The sequence below is a fragment of the Haliotis cracherodii genome, unplaced genomic scaffold, assembly GCF_022045235.1.
Source record: "Haliotis cracherodii isolate W230 unplaced genomic scaffold, xgHalCrac1.p SCAF_20, whole genome shotgun sequence".
NCBI classification, from domain to species: Eukaryota; Metazoa; Mollusca; class Gastropoda; order Lepetellida; family Haliotidae; genus Haliotis; species Haliotis cracherodii.
The window spans coordinates 9,258,329-9,282,041 of NW_027266276.1; the positions used below are offsets into that span (position 1 = coordinate 9,258,329).

The window sequence follows — 23,713 nt, forward strand, 5'->3', positions numbered from 1 at the left end:
TGGGCAACACTTAAACCTTTGTTCTCACATTCACCATTGTCGCAATCTAACACGCCAGTGCTGGCCAATGAAAGTTCGACAAATAGAAATGCCAGAGCACGCTGAAGCTCGATTGATAATGTCAATCTAGCAAAGGGAGGAGCTTGAATAAATCGTTCTCACGCAGTAAATTCCGATGTCAAACGATCGATTCTCGATGGAAAAACGACGCTTAGAAAACGTCTACAAAAACGTCAAATGCCCATAAACTGAACAAACGACGGCTTCGTGTTTGCAATGTTACAAATACTGCTAGTTTTGCGCCTTAGGTGAAACTTTAAGCATACAATAATTGCTTTCTACATTCAAATATATTGTCTTTATCGTAGTACACATGCATACCGTTTTAAATGATTGTGTTGATAATGGGGAAACACACACGCACACATACACACCCAAGCAAGCAGGCATAGGCACACATACACACATGGTCATGGATAAACAGACAGATTCAAAGGTGTATTCAGTGTTATCGCCATATGGCCTAACGTACAATTGATACTAACGCATGACATATAGCCACGTGAATATTGAGAAATTACATCTTCTGGAATCTTATATTAAAAGCGTGTGTTGTATGACTAGCTACTGAAAGGATAACATGTTGAATGTGTGAGTGGATAACATATGTCAGTAACATTTCAGATTCTTGGTCGTTATTCAAGAAAGAAAGATGTGGAGATCTTAACTTGGAATACATGTTACACTTTACATAAGACGTGTAATTCACTATTAACAGCATCAATATCTTTAGATTTACGACACATATTTACATTGAATTTTAATGAAATACAGATAAATACATTTCAGGTTGAAGATGGGACTTTTATTTACTATAATGCCTAAGATAATGGGAGGAAGAAACAGTTTCATACCAGCTTTGTGCAAAGATATCTTTCACTCGCCGCTTAAATATTTCAATAAGCACTTGAATCAATCATAGGTTTCTGGCGTGCCCAAGGGACGCAACTCTGCACAGCGAAAGTTTCATAGAGAAATACATCTGTAATTATTTCTGTCCGCCTTTTTTCCGAGATTTGTATCCAAAGTTCCACAAAGAAGGGGACACACCTGTATGTCGACTTTCAAGGATAAAACCATCAACTTATTCATGTCACGCAGATGTTTTGCCAAATAATTTTCAATATCACTGTGCACGGACGCCAGATGGCGACATTACGTCTTGCACCTGGGCTCAGGGACGTCAAAGATCACTATGGCTCGGTCACTTGAGGCCAGATAATTACCTGGTGATCAACTAAGTGCCCCCTTATCCATTTCCATCGGTAAACTACGGTTATAACGAACTCAAAGGGACTACTAGTTTTTGTTCGTTATAACCGTAATTCGTTATAAGCATCTATACAGCATAACTGCAGCATATAGTCGGGACTAAAAAGTTAGTTCGATATATCCGTTAGTTCGTTATAAGCGTGTTCGTTATAACCGTAGTTTACTGTATTTTGTTCCAAATCCGCGATAACGGCGTACAGGAGGAACGTATACCCAGTATTTATAAAATCGTATTTCTTACTTTTTCTTTACATATTCAGTGCAAATGGGTGAATGTTGTTTTACGCCTAGGTTGGCACTACCCCAGCGAGGCGATAACAATCGACCGTGGGTCAGGAAGTGCACTCTTTCTTCGTACGATGACTCGCAGTTAAAGCGAAAAACCGAAAAGGTAAACTATTCATATTTGTATTGATTGTCCAGAAAATGATCCTGAAAGTCAATTTGACTAGTTGCCTTGACAAACTGACTTTCAGGGCAGTGCCTCTACTTCGAACATTAAAGGCAACATGGTTCGGCGGCCAATTACACAAACTAATTCGTGATCGGGCGTATCTGACGTAAAGAACAACTGACCAACTTCAGGATAATATTTTTATAAAATATTACTGAACGTTATTTGCCAAATTACAAGACGAAGATCTTTTTCTGTCTCCGATTATCGTTCGTTTTCTGCAAGCACTTTATCTGAACTCTCTCCTGGTATCAACTGTATCTTATTCATTATTAACACACCGGTGAAACGGTACTGCTTTAGTGGATCGCCTTGTAGTTTGTAGTGGAACCTTATCGTTACACTCAACCAAATGTTTTCCAACAGATTCTTATAGTAATGTTATATTTTTCTAAAAAAATAATGGGCATTCAACAGGCATTTAATGTACATGTGGGAACAAGCTGGACAAAAAACATTATTTATATATCCTCCTCAGCACGAGGGGCGGTCGGGTGGCCTTGTGGTTTAACCGTTCGCTCGTCACGCCGAAGACCCGGGTTCGATTTCCGACATGGGTACAATGTGTGAAGCCCATTTCTGGTGTCCCCCGCCGTATATTGCTAAATGCTCATCAAATTCACCGACTCACTCACTCCTCAGCACAATATTCGAGTACAGGTAGCGAAACACACCAACCGCAGTTTTTCAGCAACTGTCCCTTACTTTAAAAATATCCACACAAGTAATGATGTTAACAAGGACAGGTCTAAGTATATAAAACATAGGCAGTTTTAATTACTGTGTGAGTCTGGATCACATCATCCAACCATAGCTGTACGCCCTAGCAAAGCGTGATGCTGTACTCTCTGGGTAGACGTTCTGTCATACATTTTCCCGAGGCAAGAGAGTTAACTGACTTTGCAAGTCCAGTTTCCACCCTTGCTGAACTTAGCTGGTATTATGGAGTTACATTTTGGCTGGACTAACGAGTCTATGCATAGTCCAATCAAATTCGCGCACCGAAATCGAAATCCGATTCGGAAACTGTCGTGCAGATTTCGGTCGATTGCAACATTTGCAAAACATGTGCACCGCCAACTCGTTGCCAGCAGATATTTTCCAAATCTTTTCATGTTTTTTTTTCAAGGTGCTCACGTGATTTGATGCATTTCGCGATGTAAGACCCGTTTTATCACAATATAGATCTTGATTATTGATCAGATCGTTTTGACTGGGCGCCACCATTTTGTGTGAAGCAAACGCAAGTGATACGAGAGGTGGAATCTGATGGGGCCATAGGAGAGGCTTAGAAGGGACATAACTAGTAATAGCCACTGGTGGCGCTACGATTGAGCCCGGGAATTCCAGCCTAGTTCGGCAAGGGTGGAAACTGGACTTTTAAAGTCAGTTAACTCTCTTGCCTTGGGAAGATGTCTGTCATAAGACTGAGGCTAGACTTCCAAAGGGCTCTAAGGCAAAAAATATTAGTTTAAATCATAATTTCTTGATTATATAAATAATAACAACAGGTTGTTCCAAAAAAAAAGAACTGGCGTCCTTGTACTGTCCACTTATCTAAACTTGCCTATTACTAGGATAGAATTACTATACACCAATGGACTCACCATTCAGTACAGACTTGAAGTAAGGCTAGAGGTGACTGTCATATCGGAATGACGAAGCTGTATAGCTGGTGTCATGTTATGCACGCTCTGGTTGTGTTGCCAATCACATGTCTACCAGCATTGTCTAGGGATCCTCTTTCGAGACATGGCATCATTTGCGGGTCATAAATGTCAGCCCACTAAAGCATTATGAAATGACAGACATTTCGTGTTACATGTCACGCGTGTCAGGTTTACACGTGGTACAAGTTGTAGAGCGTATCCTGGTCCAAACACCTACCACGATGATCTTAACATTTCATATGTTTATGTTCTCTTAGTGACTTGCGGTAGAATAGGTCTTCAGCAACCCATCCTTGCCGAAAAAGGCGACTATACTTGTTGTAAGAGGCAACTAACGGGTCGGGTGGTCAGGCTTGGTTAATTCATGTCATCGTATTTAAATTGCGTGGATCGATGCTCATGATGTTGATCACTGGATTGTCTGGTCCAGACTCGATTATTTACAGACCGCAGTCATAAAGCTGGAATATTGCTGAGTGCGGCGTTAAACAACAAAGAAATAACAAACTTAGTGACTTTGGTTGAGTGTGTGTCCAATCCAATACCCTGGATCCGCATCTGCTATCCTATCTTAGAGTTTCAAAGTGCGCAAATATAAGGCCATATACCTTTTCAGTTTCTAAAACTCAGTCATGTACATTACTGCTACATTAATATATGTTTTGCTCCTATCCATCATCACAGATGATTTATAATATAAGATGATAGACACATCGTGTACTTTTAAAGATACACGAAATAATAACTAAATTCCAATTGGCTTTCAGGAAAAAAATATTATTGAGTAATCAAATACATAGTACGTTATATTATTTCAAACATCTCCTGTTCTTGTGAAATCACCTCTCAATAACGTAGAAAAACAAGCGCCAAAACGTAACCCTTACTACACTAATACATGTAGGCTAACGCATCTCTCATCCTGTGGATATAGGAGCCCCACGTGCTTATGTCAATATGTCCATAGCTGAAGGAGACAATGAACTTCACACAGGAAACTCCGACAAACACAAGGTAAGCTGGAACAAGAATATGTATGTGAAAGTCAGTTTGGATTGAATTTTATTGTTATTGCACATTCAGTCTTCCTCATGACCGGGGACAGATCCGGGCCAAGATTAACCTGGGCGTGTAAGATATGAGAGATTGGAGAGAAGGGAGATTTGTGTAGTCCCAACTCACAAATGAAAGTAGATGCACGCGCAAGATAAGAACACGTTCACGAACCATCACGGACAGGGTCACGACAATGGACATGCACACGCGCGAACACGTACCCACACGCGCGAACACGTGCACATACGCGCGAACACGTACACACGCACGCACACGTACACACACGCGTGCACACGAACCCACACGCGCGCACACGTGCACAAACGCGCGAACACGTACACACACGCACGCACACGTACACACACGCGCGCACACGTACACACACGCGTGCACACGTACACAGACACTCGCACGAAGATTTACATGAAAACGCTCATGAACAAACATATAGAGAAATTCACTACAAGTACACACCTAGTCACCCAAATACGCGAGGACATAAGTGGGTTTGAGACCAGTCCCAGGTCCTTGTTAAAATCAAACGACAGTGTATAAATATTATTTCTTAACCCGCAAATCAACCGAGTTGCGAATGAATTGTTCATGAATATTCATTATGATAATTTTGCTCACATTTCGGCTGACACATGTCTTCGCAACATTATTTTATTCAACATGTATCTGTCAGGGACAGTTTTTGTAAAACATAATTTGTTTATTGACTAATTTCACGAACACATTATTCTTTTTTTTCAACAAAAAGTCATGCTATGCGTGATGACACATGTCTATTTCATGTATATTTCTGTAGGCCCACGTGGTGGAGGGAACACATACTGTGGCGTGACATGACAGAGGTGATTGTTTAATTTATGCACATAATTTGACACTCCCACAAAGTCACCAGCCAATCAACAAGAGTTGAATTAAACAACGGCCATTGGACCTGTCAATCAAGACAAGAGACAAGAAGAACTGCAACAGTCAGACTGTAACGAACCGGAACAAATATGTCAGTGAGAATGCGGCTGTCTCAAATGACATCGTCAGTAATTATAACCGCCAGATTAAAAAATTATTTCACTTAGAACGGGAAGACTAAGTCGGAAAAATACGGGTTAGAAATAAAATCCGAAGACTTGAAATTTGGGGAACCGAGGCGAGCGAAAAAAAGTCGCTTGCACAAGCTTGCTATTTTATTTCTTCTCGTCCGGGGGGTACGGGTGGCCCAGTCGTCTAATGCGCCGCAATTCGCTGTGCAGAGTTGCGTCCCTTGGGCACGCCAGGAACCTATGATTGTGGGTTCGAATCCCGGTTCGCCCCAATTATGTTTCTAGGTTTGTCGGCACCATACCCGTGCTCGTGGGTTTCAAAGAAGTGGTAAACGTCTGAGATCTGCATCACTTCGGGCTTTCCTCCCACATTAAGCTAACACGCCGTGATATAACTGGAATAATGTTAAAAGCGGCGTTAAACCCAACTCACTCACTCACTCTTCTCGTCCTACTGCCTAGAAAAATGGTTTGGACGATGAATATGCACGAATTTCGGTAGAACGTCCTTTGAACGATGATTCATTTAAGCCGAAAGGGAATTACCTTGACTGTAATTGGGATTCCCCGACATTCCGTCATGGTGAAAGTAGCTTAGTTCGCGTGGCTTAACTTTTCACTTTCATTGGAAAATGATAGCAATAACAGTTAATCAGAATGCTTGGAATGTCAGTGATTTTGTTTGTTTGTTTCTTTAACGCCGCACTCAGCAATATGACAGGTATATGACGGCGGTCTGTACATTGTCTGGACGAGACAATACAGTGATTGACATCATGAACATCGACCTACGCAATTGGGATACGATGACATGCATCAACCAAGTCAGCGAGCCTGACCACCCGATCCCGTTAGTCGCCTCTCACGACATGCATAGTCGCCTTTTACGGCAAGCATGGGTTGCTGAAGACCTATTCTATCCTGGATCGTCACGGTTCTTAAACTGGGGAGTGAAAATATAGTTTGTTGTTGCATAAATTGGTAGGATGCACAGATGCACAACAGTATTCCCCCTTGATTCGCCGGGTCTGCTTTACCTGGAGCAGCAACAGTGTTGCAGGATCTCCTCCACCATTAAACAATTAATATTATTTTTATACGCGTCAACCTATAGTTTAAGGAGAAAACTACAAAAAAAGGAAATTGAATTGCTTTTTGTCCCCACAAACCGACAGGTATTTTCCTGTTAAATATCCGTAAAGCAAGTACATTAAATATACATGATTACATCTCCTCATTCAATAAAAGGTCCCCAGCAAGGTCAGCTGGGCGTTTGAGGTGACTTTATGAATCGGGTGGTCTGGTTCGGTGACTTGATAGCGTGCAATCGAACCCTGACGTTGTGGATCCTTGCTCATAATATCAGTCACGAACATACGCAGACCTCCGTCATCGTACGTTAAATATTGCTGAGTGGGGCGTTAAACAAGAACCACACACTCAGTACATACATCTCTAGTTTCAGAACCACGAATATGATGACCTGGAGGAAACAACGCTGTCAACATTCCCCATTGACGTCAACAATGACGTCAGTAATGACGTCAACAACGATGAAGAAGAATATCGCGAGTATTACCTAGAAAGTGGCGGAGTGATTAATCGCTGCAGGTTATCGTTGTGGGCAAGGATTATAAGGCAGAAAAGGCTGCTGAAAGCTATACTATATGCTGTGTTATTGATGACATACCTCATCTACTTCGGCTTCAGTATGTACCACTCCTTCGGTGACGAAGGATCAGTGAGGTTGCTGATAGGAACAATATTCCTTCTTCTTGTCATCGTTAAAGTGAACTTCTGGACACGGATACGTCAGTGCCTCAATGTATGTCCAAAGAAAGGACATGACAGCTTTCAGACGTATCCCTGCTTGACAAGAGGTATAAGATGGTAAGGGTCTCACCTTCTCTTCATAAGGCTTGACATGAGAAATAGGATGGTAAGCCTTTCAACTTCTCTACATAAGGCTTGACATGAGAAATAGGATGGTAAGCCTTTCAACTTCTCAATATAAGGCTTGACATGAGAAATAGGATGGTAAGCCTTTCAACTTCTCTACATAAGGCTTGACATGAGAAATAGGATGGTAAGCCTTTCAACGTCTCTACAAAAGGCTTAACATGAGAAATAGGATGGTAAGCCTTTCAACTTCTTTACATAGGGATTGACATCAGAAATAGGACGGTAAGCCTCTTATCTTCTCTACATAGAGCTTGACATGAGAAATAAGACGGAAAGTGTCACACCTTCTCTCCATAAGGCTTGACATGATGATAAATAAGATGGTACGCCTCTCATCCTCTCGACATAAAGTTTGACAAGAGAAATAAGACGGTAAGCCTCTCACTTTCTCTCTATTGGGCTCGTCAAGAGGAATAACATGATACTCTTCTCCTCTACTCTACATTGGGCTTGTCAAGATGAATAAATTCGTATACTTCTAACTTTCTCGTCAAAGGGTTTGACAAGAGGAGCAAAAAAACCAGCGTTATCACTATCCCCGTATTAGAATTCTGTTTGTTGAATATAGTTTGTAGTTATATAAAAAGTGTCCTATAAAACATTAAGAAGAGATCGGGACCATGGTCGCTTTATGGTATCAGAAAAAATGATTTAATGTGAAACTAATACACACAAAAGACCCCTGCTCTGGAAAAAAAATTATGGCATCAATTCTCGAACTCAGTCTTGATAAGTATCTCTTAGATAAACAAACTTCAGTAGTGTCTGAGAAAACGTGTTCCCATTGCAGACACTGCACTGTGTAAAACAACATTGATCAAGTGTCGTAACTGTGTTTGCTAAAAACATGTAGCAAGGGAATTAAAAATGGCAAATATAGTTTACGGCACCAATTTTTGAAGCAAGTTGAACAAGTATCTCTTAGATAACCTTGTAATGTTTCAGTAATGTAACATTAGTAGTTTGTGACAAAACTTATCCTCATTGCAGACACTATGCCCTTAGTTGAAAAGCACAACGCAAGGGCCATAACATGTTAAAAATGAATTTAAGGCACCAATTTTCCAAACTCATTTAAAAATCATGACCAGTGCTATAAGTTTGTAAAATTTTATTTCTTGAATCTAAATAGTTTCCAAGAAAGTCTGTCGCCTTTGAGGACGGGCGGGTGAACGGACGAACTCCGTTCCTTTATTCCCCGTACCACTTCGTGGCGGGGTATAATAAGATGGAAAGGTATGCACCTTCTACACATTCATGTTTGGCTTGACAAAGGAAGATCCGGGGTAGAATAGGTCTTCAGCAACCCATTCCTGACGTAAATGGCGACTATGCTAGTCGTAACTAACGGGATCAGGTAGTCAGGCTCGTTGATTGGGTTGAAGCATGTCATCGATCCAAATTGCGTGGATCGATGCTCATGAAACCAATCACTGGATTGTCTGGTCCAGACTCGATTAATTACAGACCGCCGTTATACAGCTGGACTATTGCTGAGTGCGGCGCAAAACAACAAACCAAACCAAAACCAAAACGAATAAGGTGGTATGTTTTTCCCACTCTTTGCACAGGTCTTGACAAGAAGAATAGGATGGTATCATGTTATTTCCTCAGGTACGTAGGGCACCTTGTCAAATTTACAGTAGTATTAATGGGCTCACCAAATGTGTTCCCATCACTTCTATCACAAGATGTTAATGTTGTTTTTTTAAATGAACTGAATGATCAATTTATCTAAAACCACATGATCACATCACAAGATACTGCAACTCAACCGTTCCCTATTAGGACCTCCGCAGAACACCCATCCCCGCCCAAAATCAAAATGGTCCCTCCTTTACGTCACATTGAAGTGGCTTGCATTTGCCAGTGGTCTGTTGTATATTCATAAATATAATTTGTCTAAACCGTGATAAATGTATAAAAAAAGTTCGTAACGACTGCAAAGCTCCCTGCAGAATATATGGTTGTTTGTGTTCAATGTAAGTGACCGATGCGTAGAACGCCGCAAAGAAGTCCTTTGCATACTTGCTTATATTTGTGCGGGAGTGTATTGTGTTCAAAGACGGATTCCTGTTGTCATCTCGTCCGACGTCCACCTGTCTCATGTAAGAATCTTTTTGTATATTGTCAACGCCCGATGTTGTAAAAGGCAGCGTGTTTATGTCATATTCTGCGTTCGTTTGCACATATCAAATCGAATACTCAAATGACAAATTCAGATCACAACATAGCCAAGGAAAATGTGATTTTCTGGATATCTTCTTCTTCAGGATGCTATATGTTGCTATGGTGACATTTGTTGCATCCTATATGGCGGTCCAGTCCTGTCCAAGGAACCTCATATCGGTGGGAGGTCTCGCCTTCTTCATCGTCGTTGGCTTCATCATCTCAAAGCATCCGGATAGAGTAAGTAATTCAATTCAGACGATTCACTGCCACATATTCATAGAGCATGTTCCTGATCGAGTGGATGAGGTCAGGTCACAAGAAATGATAAATATGTCATTTTAGTTCAATTTTCTTATATCATCTTCATGATCTTACTCTGAAAATCACACTGTCATTAAGCTAGACTGATAGAAATTCCGGCATGAAATCGAAGTACTATTTACCTGTAGTTGTTGGAGATGAATATAGCCTTTCATCACTAAATATGTTATAAGTAAGGTGAGATTCATCTTTTAAGATATCTAATGAGAGCTTTTGGTAATAGATAATGTTCAAAATTATTATAGCGCCTCCTTTATCAGCTTCTTAATTAACAATTACACCATTTTGTGATAATCTCTTTGAGCGGCTACTTCAATTTTTGTAATGTTTGAACTAACGCAAAAATGAATTTATGTGATAATTGTGTGAAGAACGGTATGAATTGAAATCCATGTGACGTTTATTGTGACGTTGGATGAAACCTATGGCAACTTTAAGTATATCTCGTTAAGTATACGGTCACGGATCATCATCCCGCACATCGAACAACTGGACCAATTTCAGCAACAACTTGCGTTAAATTGCTTTTTTGTGTCTGGGGAGGTGTGGTAGCCGAGCGGTTAAAGCGTTCGCTCGTCACGCCGTCGTCCTGGGTTCGATTCCCTGCATGTGTACAAAGTGTGAAGCTCATTTCTTGTGTCCTCCGCCGTGATACTGCCGGACTATTGCTAAAAGCGGCGTAAAACGATACTCACTCACTTATTTCTGTCTGTTCAGGTTAACTGGCATGCTGTGTTCTGGGGAATTGGCACTCAGTTCCTCTTTGCCTTTTTGATATTACGAACAAGTTCAGGCTACAGGATATTCTACTGGCTTGGAGAAAGAATTGAAGAATTTTTGAAACATACAGACAAGGGCTCTGTGTTTGTGTTTGGTCAATCCTACAGAGACCATAAGTTTGTGTTTGCAGTGAGTATAGAGTAGTTTTATTTCTACTCAAAATAGTTCCACCTTCTTCAACATCTTAGTCTCAGATGTAAACTTAATATCTAACATTTACCATCTTTGCTTTCATCTCCCATACCTGACCTTGTTTTATTTCGGGGAAGAGGAGGGACCCTGCATCCATTGCGTCGAGGTATGATAAACGTAGGAAATGTTTTAATGTGAAGCTTACACAAAATACGGCTTTTCTTTTGGACGATACATGTTGGCGTTCATACGATTTTGACAGGAAAGCATTCTTGAAGTGACGCAAACATTGAGGAACTACTTCAACATCCCTGAGCAATCCCTGGGAGTTTTCTCGCACGAATAAATACAGGAACGTTGTTCTGACCATAAGTTTAATCTTGAAGTAAATGTTTTTGCACATATTTGAACTCGTCAGTTTGATTGCATGACAGTCATCGAACATCCCTGGCGGTGGGGTAGCCAAGTGGTTAAAATATTCTCTCGACAAACCGAAGACCTTGGTTCGATGGTTGGTTGATGCATGGCGTCGTATTCCAATTGCGTGGATCGATGCTCATGATATTAATCACTGGATTGTCTGATCCAGACTCGATTATTTACAGACCGCCGTCATAAAGCTGGAATATTGCTGAATGTGGCGTTAAACAACAAACATCACATGACATCACTAATTCTCCAATGCACTTGTTACAATGTGCATTGATTAACCCACTGATAACAATGACTAACGACATCGGGGGGCTAACCGTTGCTAATTAATGGCTTTTTTCAGGCAATGCCGCTGGTGATCACAATGAGCGCCACAGTGAATGTGTTGTACCACTACGGGGTTCTCCAGGCTTTTGTGGCCAACTTCGGATGGTTCCTGACCTCCTGTCTCGGCACAAGTCCTATTGAATCCGTGAACGCTGCATTCAACATTTTTCTTGGTCCCGTGAGTTTGATGCTGTTTGTTATATTCATGATAATAAGTACATAACTGATGCGTCAGAATCCATGAACATATGAATGCTCAGGACGCTACATTATAATTAGCTGGGTGAATGGATCAGTGTGCACTCGAATTTCATTTTCAGCTCCCTGGGGAGTATACAGCCAAAGGTGCCTAGGAGGCAATAGAAAGTTTAACAGTCACATTACCATATAATCCTGCCCATGCCTCTATATTATACATTCAACTGTAACGACAATTAACAGCGCAGATGTACCCATGCCTACCGTAAAAGGCGACTATGCTTGTCGTAAGAAGCGACTAAAGGGATCGGGTGGTCAGGCTCACTGACTTGATTGATGCATGGCATCATGTCATCATATCCCAGTTGTGTGGATCGATGCTCATGATATTAATCACTGGATTGTCTGGTCCAGACTCGATTATTTACAGACCGCCGTCATATAGCTGGAATATTGCTGAGTGCGGCCTGTGTTTTCAGATGAACCGTTGACTTGCCTTCTTTTCATGACATTGTGGTTGTTCCCCTGTGGGTCAAGATACGTTCACCTTTTCGCGAACAACTTTTATCATCACTTCTCGACAGTGATTCATAAACACATACTTATAGTACGTTTGGAATCGTATATAGAACTCTCGTTTAGCAAGGATGTCTGATGACTATATGAAGGGTTGTCTCATTTTAATTTACTTTCCTGACACAGGCTTGGCAGAATATCAAATGAGGAATGTTGGATTGGTTTGGGTTGAGGTTTGTTTGTTCCACTGTATTGCAGCCAGAAGCACCCATACCCGTGAAACCATTCCTGAGCATCATGACGCCATCCGAGATGCACGCCATCATGGTGGCAGGGTTTTCTAGTATTGCTGGGAGCGTGTTTGGGATGCTTACAAGCTTTGGCGTAAGTAGAACCGTGGTCGGCATGAACGTGATAAGGCACAGTTTTAAGCTCGTCCTAGATTTGAAAACCGTAATATTCGGGCTTCAATAGACACAAAGGTTATAACGCGTTTTACAATTCCTTGTAACAACGCGATTCGATTGTCGTTTAACCATATGATACCATTACGTCATTACGTTTCATTGACACATCATCATTCTCCCAAATATGTCACAGCTATAGTCTTTAGCAACCCATGCTTGCCGTAAAAGGAGACTATGCTTGTCGTAAGAGGCGACTAACGGGATCGGGTGGTCAGACTCGCTGACTTGGTTGATGAATGTCATCGATCCCAATTGCGTGGATCGATGCTCATGATATTAATCACTGGATAGTCTGGTCCAGACTCGATTATTTTACAGACCGCCATCATATAGCTGGAATATTGCTGAGTGCGGCGTTAAACAAAAAAACAAACAAACACAGCGATATCCATGTGGCTGATTTTAACTTTTGTATTTTCAATGCCGATGAAACAAAATCATATTTTTGGGAAGATTTAATAAAAGGACATTGTCAGACTAATGCGTGGAGTTGATAGTGATCACTTCGTAAATGTTCGGATTGGGATATGATATTAAATCCAAACTACAGAAAAAAAAATTGAATACGAAAGTATAATTATCAAAACCGCAAGTTATTCTTTAGGGAAGGACAAGCTTCCCCGTTTCGCGAACACCTGGTGTCATCATTGATTTTCAATAATGGAATTATCTGTTTCGGTGGATAATCGATACTGGTTATTCTCTGGGGTTGACGTCATATATCTGCAAATCATTTTCATATATGAAGGTACATTATCCCTAACAGCAAAAACGATTCCTAATATTCACATGTTACCTTGCTAATTACTCGAACTTTTTCAGAGATGGAACACCCACCTTTGAAATAGAATTAAACACATTGTTGCATTTAGAACTGTGTAAATGTTTAAATAAAACTGTCATACCACAAAATATAGACGTACGCTTGACCTGTGAAGATCCGGGGAAGAATCGGTCTTCAGCGACCCATGCTTGGCGTAAAAAGCGACTATGCTTGTCGTAAGAGGCGATTAATTGGATCGGGTGGTCAGGCTCGCTGACTTGGTTCATGCATGTCATCGTATCCCATTTGCGTGGATCGAAGTTCATAATGCCAATCACTGGATTGACTGGTCCAGACTCAATTATGTACATACCGTTACGGCGTTAAACAACAAACAAACAAAACAAAAGATGTACGCTTGATCAAACTTGTCCTTCATGGCAGCACTGTGAGGTCTCATGAAGGAATTCAGCAGCAACGCTCCATTGCTAGCATCACTTCGAACTCCGTTCCTTTATTCCCCGTACCACTTCGTGGCGGGCATAATAAGATGGAAAGGTATGCTCCTTCTCCAAATTCATGTTGAGCTTGAGAATGGAAGATCCGGGTTAGAATAGGTCTTCAGCAACCCATTCCTGCCGTAAATGGCGACTATGCTTGTCGTAACTAACGGGATCAGGTAGTCAGGCTCGTTGATTTGGTTGAAGCATGTCATCGTATCCCAATTGCATGGATTGATGCTCATGATATTAATCACGGGATTGTCTGGTCCAGACTCGATTATTTACAGACGGCCGTCATATAGCTGGAATATTGCTGTGTGCTGCGTTAAACAACAGCTGGCATAACTGATGCTGGAGACTAACGATGTACTTGGACTCTTCTTAATAGTCTGACCAAGGATATCTTCAGCAACTTCTTTTGCACTAACTGTGAATGAGTGAGAGAGTGAGTGAGTGAGTGAGTGAGTGAGTGAATGAGTGAGTGAAGCAGCTTCCAGCAATGTCCCTTCAATATGACGACGGGAGACACAATAAATGGACCTCACTTATAATGCTTAATAATTTGTGTATATCACTAAAAACAGACAGTTTAACCTCGACAATGTTAACAGCTTTGTAGCCATAAAACAACTATCAAAGTGTCCGTATTTCGTTGTCTAATGATGCCAATTAGGACATGAAACCTATGTAGTTTTAGTCGTAATATTCAATGTGATGTTTACTACTGCTTTCAAATGTCATAAAAATGACTCTCTGCATTTTGACCTCGATAATACGACAATGTGGAAGTCATTGTATCACAGTAGCTATTTTGTCGCCATATATTGCATTTACTACTGTATTTATTTGTTCAAATGTCAGCAAATGGCCTTACGTTGTTCCACGGTGTTCCTGTTGTTCTGTGTCTCCAGGCTCCGGCAAATCATCTTCTTGCTGCTTCCATCATGTCTGCTCCGGCTGCTCTGGCCATGGCCAAACTCACGGTACCTGAGACGCGCTGGACCAAGATTAAGCCCAAGGATGCCTACACTATCAAGACAAGGTAGATGAATCCCCTGCTTTGTGATGCGTGAGAGCAAATTGTTATGTGTGATGCTGCTCCGACGTCCGCATTGAGTTTTCATGCATTTCTCTACCGTCGTATGACAGGAGTATTGTTGGGTCGTTACGCTATACACACAAACACACATTTGCCGTTTTTTTAAGATACCGATAGACCACAACGTTATTAACTTTTTTAGCAAGTTCCGGAACGTGGTGGAGGCTTTGTCAGTGGGAGCAGTTGATGGCATAAAGCTTGTCGCCACCATCGTGGTCAACCAGATCATCTTCATCGCGGTCATACAGTTCATTGACACGGCCTTGATGTGGCTCGGAGAAAGGGCCGGTGTCCATGACGTCTCATTTACGGTAATTCATTTGAATGCCTTTTTAGGGTTGAGTCCCGTCCGGGATTCGAACCCACACTTGCCAGAGTAAGGGACGAGACTCAACCCAAAAAAGTACGAGAATCTGTACTTTACTAAGAAAGTGTTATCCCAAATATACCATTTGTTACATTTGCCCACTTTCTAAATGGAATTGTGTATTCAGAGACTAAAAATATAGTAAAGATATAAAATATTTTACACGAAGGTTCAGAAATTCAAATACAGGATCAATATTATCTAATAAAAAAACACAATTATTAATTGATCGAAAGAGGTTGTTTTGTATACTTATTAAGGAATGTGTCATACTATTTTCATCATTTCAGCAACATTACTGCAGCCAAAAGAGTAATGGATCATATCATCTTCTGTTTCACGAACATCATCATCTGGTGTTTCACTTATTATGAGCTTAAAATCCACGAAACAATGCAACGTTTAATCTTAAACTGCAATTCCTTCAGCTTATAATGGCAGATCTATAATAAAGCATATATCTTGCCGACCTTTGATGAGTCAACAAACTTATAAGGCATAGTTATTTTCTTTTCCATCAGAATTGAATAAGAATGTTTAGACTTTATATGTTCGTTTATGATCTTGCCCTGCAGCTCTGGGGGAGCATCAAACAAAAACCGAATTCGTTGTCTATAAGGGTAATACATATTGCACCCACTTCATCTTTGAAAAACCCTTGTAATATTATTATAATATCTATTGGTAATATTCAGATTATATGCCTCTTGCAGTTCTGGTCGTGTCATTAACCTTCAACTATCATCTAACAAATCTCTCACAATTCCAGATTCATGGTTAAAAATCATTTTCTATTTCTGCAATTCAAAATGATAGTACAGACATAATTAGGTTATTAACATCATAATTACATCTCAAAGGAAATGGAAGTCCTCCCACTTTATTGAAACACAAATCTGGTATCAACTTCCGAAAGCAGCGGGAAGAAAAGAATCCAGGCTAAACAAGGTGCCTTACTCTAACATGTAAACTCTAAAGCCACAGCTCCACCACACTTCTTTGACTTTATCATTGTTGTTCGTTTCAGTTTTTCTTTTTTGTAATTCCAAATAAATACAAAATGGATATCTTTCCATAATTTTGATGGCACTTACATCATGCTACTTTGGTAAACTATTTTTGAACAACCTTCCCCTTTAGATTCTTCCAAAATGTGATAAATTCCTTGATGATTAAATTTGGATTTTTTCTCTTTATTTTTATAATTTGAGGTCTAAGACCTTCAGTTGCCAGTGTACTAATTCCATTTACTCCTGTTGATATGATGGGATTCTGAATGGGCATAATACTACAGTAACTCTTTTTCAAATTTATCTTCAAGCTTGTTATGTTTTGCGAGTTATTATAAAATTCAACTGCTTTCGTTACTGAGCTCACAATCTTAACTGTCAAATTTGTATAATCTGCAAATTAAACTCCTTTCAATTCCTTTCCCCCTATTCTGACTGCCCGAATAACCAAAGTATTTCTAACTTTAATATTTATCACTTCAGCAAAAAATATTTAAAAAATATAAGGGCTTAAAGGGCATCCTTGTCTGGCACCTCTTTGTGAAGGAAACCAATGTGTTGCTTTACTCTTGTTAATAACACACCTCTGAGGTTTATCATATATGATGGAAATCGGACATCCACGTTAAACTGCGTTATCTCAATGGGCTAGTACTATGCAACTGTCATTAGTCCGGACAAGTACATGCAGCCAAACAGTCCGTCAGCCACGCCGCATATTAGTACAATAATCTTGAACGCGACGTTAATCACCATTTCACCTCATATGCAGTAGATAGACACTGCAACTAAATCTACGTATCAGCCAATGAAAACATTTGTCATGCACCGCTGCACTGCTGTTTTGGAATCCAATTACGGAGTCTGTGATTTCAGCCTTTTCCCTTGGACATTAAAATACTTTCTACCAATGTTGTGATTTTTCACTGTCGGGATTTTACTTAATCTATTTAGGAAAATTGATATTCGCAAAAGAATCGCAATTCACCTTTACTTTCTCTTCAGCCAGCTTACTTTCAGAAGACGGCGACATGCTTCCAGATGCTGTAACCGATGGTGATAACATGTTGTATGCAAATACAGATGCTTATCTATCTATGTTTTAGCTAACCACGTACACAGCTGTTATATCTGTCTGCGTTTCAGCTGATTTGTTCCTACCTCTTCTACCCACTGACCTACCTCATGGGGTTCTCGAGCTCAGATCTCTTCAAGATGGGCGAACTGCTGGGAATCAAGATATTCGCAAATTCATTTGTGGGATTTCGTGAGTTTGGTAAACTGGTGCTGAACCGTGTCGATCTGGAGGAGTACGTGACATCAACAAACGGAAGCTGGCATTGGGAAGGGGGCGACGTCATCCTGGATTCGACCAACAGGACTTTGATTGGAGGAATACTCACAGTGAGTTTATCTTGACCAACAGAGCCCTGCATAAAGGAATACTCAAAGTGAGTATATCTTGACCAACAGAGCCCTGTACAAAGGACTACTCGCGGTATAGTTGGATCAACAGAGCCCTGTACAAAGGAATGCTCACTTTGAGTATATCTTGACCGATCGCATCTGAAATGTTTCATAAAACTACTATTGTCACTAATGTGATAGTACTGGAAAATTGACTAAAGCGGCATAAAACTATACTCACATATAGAGTTTTTTCAATCCTAACTACCGATCTTGCAGTTGTCTCTAATCCATTATGATTTTACATTAATATACCACCATTTATGGATATAAACGAACCTGGCTTCCGTCAACACACGATCCGTATTTCAGAGGCGGTCTGAGGTTATAGGCACGTATGCCATGTGTGGTCTGAACCACCTGGGTGCTGTGGGCGTCACTATGGGCGTCCTCACTGCCCTGGCACCTAGCAGGAAGGATGTCATCAGCAAGTATGTCGTCAGAGCTAGCATCACTGGCCAGATAGCCTGCTTCATGACGGCGTGCATTGCAGGTAAGATGGCGTGTCAAGGTGTGTATAGGCCTTGACAACGTAGCATCAAAGTTCTGAGCAAACTCCTTGCCTAATGACGGCGTGCATCGCAGGTTAGATAGGGTGTCCAGGTGTGTACAGGCTTTGACAATGCAGCATTACAGTACTGAGCAAAAAACTTGCCTCATGACGGCGTGCATCACAGGTAAGGCAGGATGGGAAACATGGAATATAAAACACGTCCCAAAGTTTTAACTTATTTAATTTACAAGCTGCATCGGGCGTGGATGCGAGTTATAAACATCATAAATGAGTGGTTTTATCTATGTTATCAACCGATTGTTGTTCAACATCTGTCCAATACAATCGCTTAAGTTGTTTGGCCCCTTATACGGAAGACACGACCAGCAGTTGTCAGTGTTGCATGTGCAACACGTTTATCGTGACAAGGAGCGCTTATCTTTAAAAAATGTGAAGGTCAGTGTGAAACCCCCACGCTCATTCCAATCTGAAGATCCCCAGCTGACGGTTCCAAGGTCACATACCAAAATATACACTCTTAAAAAAATGAAACGCAAAGGAAGATTTTTAGTAAATTTATTGTACCTAATAAAGTCCAATATATTTAATTTAACATCATAGATACAAAAATGAAATGTTGGTGCTCGATAGTCACATGTTGTCGCTGTATAATGCATTGAAAACTGTTAATTGTCATGTCACATAAGGCCACAAGGTTGCACTGAACTTAGTATCTCGTGTCCGTACGTATCTCCCCGGCACTGACTGGATAAGTGTACGAGTTCTGTCCTGCTGAATTCTGAACCATTGGACAGTAGTGGGAGTATCTGTAGCATGTTCTGACGTTGACGTACACGTCGATCGAATTTATCCCAGAGTTGGAGATCTCGACGGCAACGGCAAGTCGTTGATGTTGGCATTATGAAGGTAGTCTACCGTGACACGAGCTGTATGCAGTGGAGCGTTGTCCTGTTGAAACAGCTCCCTCTGGCGGTCAATGATTGGAAGAAGGTGAGGTTGAACAATTTGAATTGATTCATGTAGCGATCTGCTGTCACATTTCCCTGAACCACAACCAAGTCAGATCTCGTGGTGTAGGATATAACCCCAAAACCATGACACTACCGCCACCGAATTTGTCGAATTCACATACACAATGTGGGACAAAGCGCTCATTTTGATGACGGAAACAAGTTGTCTTCCATCTCGCCGTTGAAGAAGAAATTCTGTAAACCACCATCGGTAAACCACACTTGTCTCCAGTTTCTCAAATTCCAAGGCTGTAAGGTATGGCACCAACGCAAGCGTCGCTATCGATGGATCCGTTGCAAAAAAGGGACGATAACTGGTCTTCTGGGTCGGATTCCAGCCTCGCGAAAATGGTTCCTGACAGTTTGGTCCGATATCCTCCTCAAACCAGGGATGCGTCCTGCAGTCTCTGTAGCTGTAGCATTGCGATGACGTAGGTTTGAACAGTCGAATGTGGCAATCCTGTGCAGGGGTGGTAACTCTTCTTCTCGGACGGTCTGCAGTGGAATTGAACTGTGTGTGTCGGTCCCAAAGGCCGCAAATGGTGCTGTGGTGGACGTTGAAGTGGCGTGCAATTGAAGATGCGATTCCCCCCTTTGGATACGTCCTATGGTGATGTTCCGATCGGCAGCGCTGAGTCTCGGCATTTTCGAGCTTGAATAATGTTGACAATTGAATGACAAATTATTGGCTTATGCTTGTCTTTTTTATAGCCACTACCACGAGTAAAGAATGCCATAACTTGCACGTGCATTTTGCGTTACTGTTTCCTCCATGACATTTTTTAAAAAGTGTGCAAACAATGCCGTTTAAGACATTGCAAATCGACAATGGCTGCATTTTGACGCTCCGTTTGTCGAATACCAGGCCACCAATATTTTCCAATAGCATCTATTCAATTTATATACCGTTTTTTGTTTAGTTAGGTTCAATGAAGTACATACTACCTAAGCGTTTCTTTTTTTGAAGATTGTATTGGGACAGGTCATTTCACCCCTCAGGCCCAGTGTCATCAGAAATCAGAGAATTAGTTAAGTTCACAACTTTGAAAAAAACATTAAAGACTTCTCTCTTCAAGTAAGCATTTGACCAGACTCATTTTGGTCTGAGAGCTTTTGAGCAGTTTTAATTTTGAAAACGCCCTACAAATGCAAGATCTAACTTAATATAATTAGTAAGTGAGTGAGTGAGTGAGTGAGTGAGTGAGTTGGACTTATCGCCGCTTTTAACAGTATTCCAGTTATATCACGGCGTGTCCGAAGTGATGCAGGTCTCAGACGTTTACTACTTCGGTGAAACCCACGGGCACGGGTATGGTGCTGACAAACCAAGAAGCATAATTGGGGTTTCTTGCGTGCCCAAGGGACGCAACTCTGAACTGCGAACCGCGGCGCCTCAGACGACTTGACCACCCGTGCCCCAATATAATTAGTGTTTGAATCATTAAGATACTATAATTCCACTTATTAGTTAATCCCAATTACACACATGTCCATAATTTCAAGGATCTGTGAAGATCCGTGTAAGAATTGGTCTCCAGTAACCCATGCTTGTCGTAAGATACGACTAACGGGATCGAGTGGTCTGGCCCGCTGACTTGGTTGATGCATGTCCTTTCCCAATTGCGTAGATCGATGCTCACAATGTCAATCACTGGATTTTCTGGCCCAGACTCGTTTATTTACAGAGGGTCGTCATATAGCTGTAATATTGCTTTGTGTGGCGTTAAACAACAGATGAACAAACAAACAAACATATTATTTCAAGAACGCTGTCACCATTATTACTGTTTAATGAAGCTAACGTAAAATATATTGAAAGTACAAAGTCGTTCTGCGGATTGTTGCACGATATAAACTGTAAGTTCTCGTATCTACATTACTAAAGACATTGCGTTACCTATTTACACAAAGCGCGCACATCGCTTAAAACGATGATACGTTAAGCGCAAAAAACTCACTGAATCTTATTTTTACAAATGTTTACGTCAGCAATATTAGCTTCACAGACTGCTTATTTAATCATGAACACAGACTACAGCACGCAATATGTGAAACGATACAACAGCACGCCCATTTTATTATCAGCCATTCAGGAACCAGTATTCCGATAGTGGGTGTGGCCAAATGTTTTTCGGTTTATGGTAAAATTGCTTGGTTAACCAATCAACTTCCACTTGCAATATATTTACGTTAAATAATTCCTTAATGTACCTGAGAAATATATGACAAGATGACGTGTACGCGAAAAGACAAGAAACATTTTGATAAATCAAGAACGATCACTTTTAACTTAACGCATCACAACCGTATGTTGCAGGGATGCTGTACAGCCAGGACAATATGTAGCAGTACAGGCATGTCACGCCATGGATGGTACGACTGGTCGTGAACGCCATCATGGGACACCATCAAGGATGATAACAATACAAAGCACTGCACATGTTCCGTTTGTTTTACGCTGCGGTCGACAAGAGTCCAGCCAGACCCGTGAAGATCCTTGGTAGAACAGGTCCTTAGCAGCCCATGCTTGCCGTAAAAGACAAGGGTGGAAACTGGACTGTTATAGTCAGTTAATTCTGTTGCCTCGGGAAGATGTGGACACTAGTCTTTTATACTCAGTTAACTCTTTTGCCTCTGGAAGATGTCTCTTGCTTCAGTTTGATAAACGGTTGGAAACTAGACGTTTAAAGTCAGTTAACTCCCTTGCCTAGGGAAGATGGAGATTAATTGGTCAATTGATCAATTTCTTATCGGGAAAGCGGTGAGACAAAGTACGAAAATATAAAACAGAACTGGATATTTATATGACAACGAATTTATCCTACCGGCATAATTGTCGCCTGTTTGTCCAAATGTCTTCGTCAGTATGGATTCATGTGGCAGACAAGAGTTGCAATCGGCTTTGCTCTGTTAATTTCGCTATTTAAACTGAATTTGATGTTCAGTGTCGAGATAATATGGTCATATTATTGTATTCGCATCGGTGAGAAGTTAGGCATTTCTCAGCAGGGTATATTCAGGTCATCAGAAATGAGTATCTTAATATAAGATAGAATAAATAATAACAAACGAGGTATTATACACTGGATCATCAAGTATTTCTACACACACAATCCCTTCATTTTGTTCGTTCATAGAAGTCACCTTCTTCATATTATCACAGGGGGCACGGGTGACCCAGTCGTCTCAGGCTATTCGCTGTGCTGAGTTGCGTCCCTTGGGGACGCCAGAAACCTATGATTGTGGGTTCAAATCCCGGTTCGCCCCGATTATGTTTCTAGGTCTGTCAGCACCATACCCGTGCTCATGGGTTTCACCGAAATGCTAGACGTCCGAAACCTGCATCACTTCGGGCTTTCCTCCCACATTAAGCTGACACGCCGTGATATAGCTGGAATACTGTTAAAAGCGGCGTTAAACCCAACTCACTTACTCATATTATCACAATCGTAAGGACTTATAAATCACCAATGCCTACGTAATGATTCTGCTGAAGGGCTGCACAACAAATTATCCCTATTATGTAAATATGACATTCAGTCAAAACAACCCTTTGTGCACACCATTGCGATCTGAAACCATATCACTACTATACAATTTAACTCTCCATTAAACCATATCAACCATGTTTTCAATACGATTATGACCGAGGGAATAAAATGTTTCGTTCTTCTCTTACCCTTTAGGGGGCACGGGTGGCCCAGTCATCTAAGGCACCGCGATTCGCTGTGCAGAGTTGCGTCCCTTGGGCACGCCAGAAACCTATGATTGTGGGTTCGAATCCCTGTTCGCCCCGATTATGTTTCTGGGTTTGTCAGCACCATACCCGTGCTCGTGGGTTTCACCGAAGTGGTAGACGTCTCAGACCTGCATCACTTCGGGCTTTCCTCCCACATTAAGCTGACACGCCGTGATATAACTGGAATAGTGTTAAAAGCGGCGTTAAACCCAACTCACTCACTCTGACCCTATAGCTTACGTCACCGACAACTGTTTTGCTGTGGAAACGGTTTGGGCTGACCCAGCAGCTCCGGATACACTCGGGTCCTCCGATCTTACCTTCATATCACCAATCTTCACTTATGTATAGTTATTTTTCCATGTTATTC

At 41.2% G+C, this 23,713-nt stretch overlaps 1 protein-coding gene across 1 annotated transcript; it reads left to right on the forward strand.

Annotated features, from left to right (window-relative positions):
- Nucleotides 1-4,413: 4,413 nt before the first annotated feature.
- Nucleotides 4,414-22,000, forward strand: LOC139470480 (solute carrier family 28 member 3-like). The gene is made up of 11 exons (XM_071252887.1): nucleotides 4,414-4,470; nucleotides 7,030-7,454; nucleotides 9,800-9,935; nucleotides 10,737-10,928; nucleotides 11,707-11,868; nucleotides 12,663-12,788; nucleotides 15,049-15,179; nucleotides 15,379-15,547; nucleotides 17,760-18,017; nucleotides 18,393-18,573; nucleotides 21,922-22,000. Exons 1-11 carry the CDS (start codon nucleotides 4,414-4,416, stop codon nucleotides 21,948-21,950), a joined length of 1,866 nt encoding a protein of 621 aa, XP_071108988.1. The 3' UTR covers nucleotides 21,951-22,000.
- Nucleotides 22,001-23,713: the final 1,713 nt, after the last annotated feature.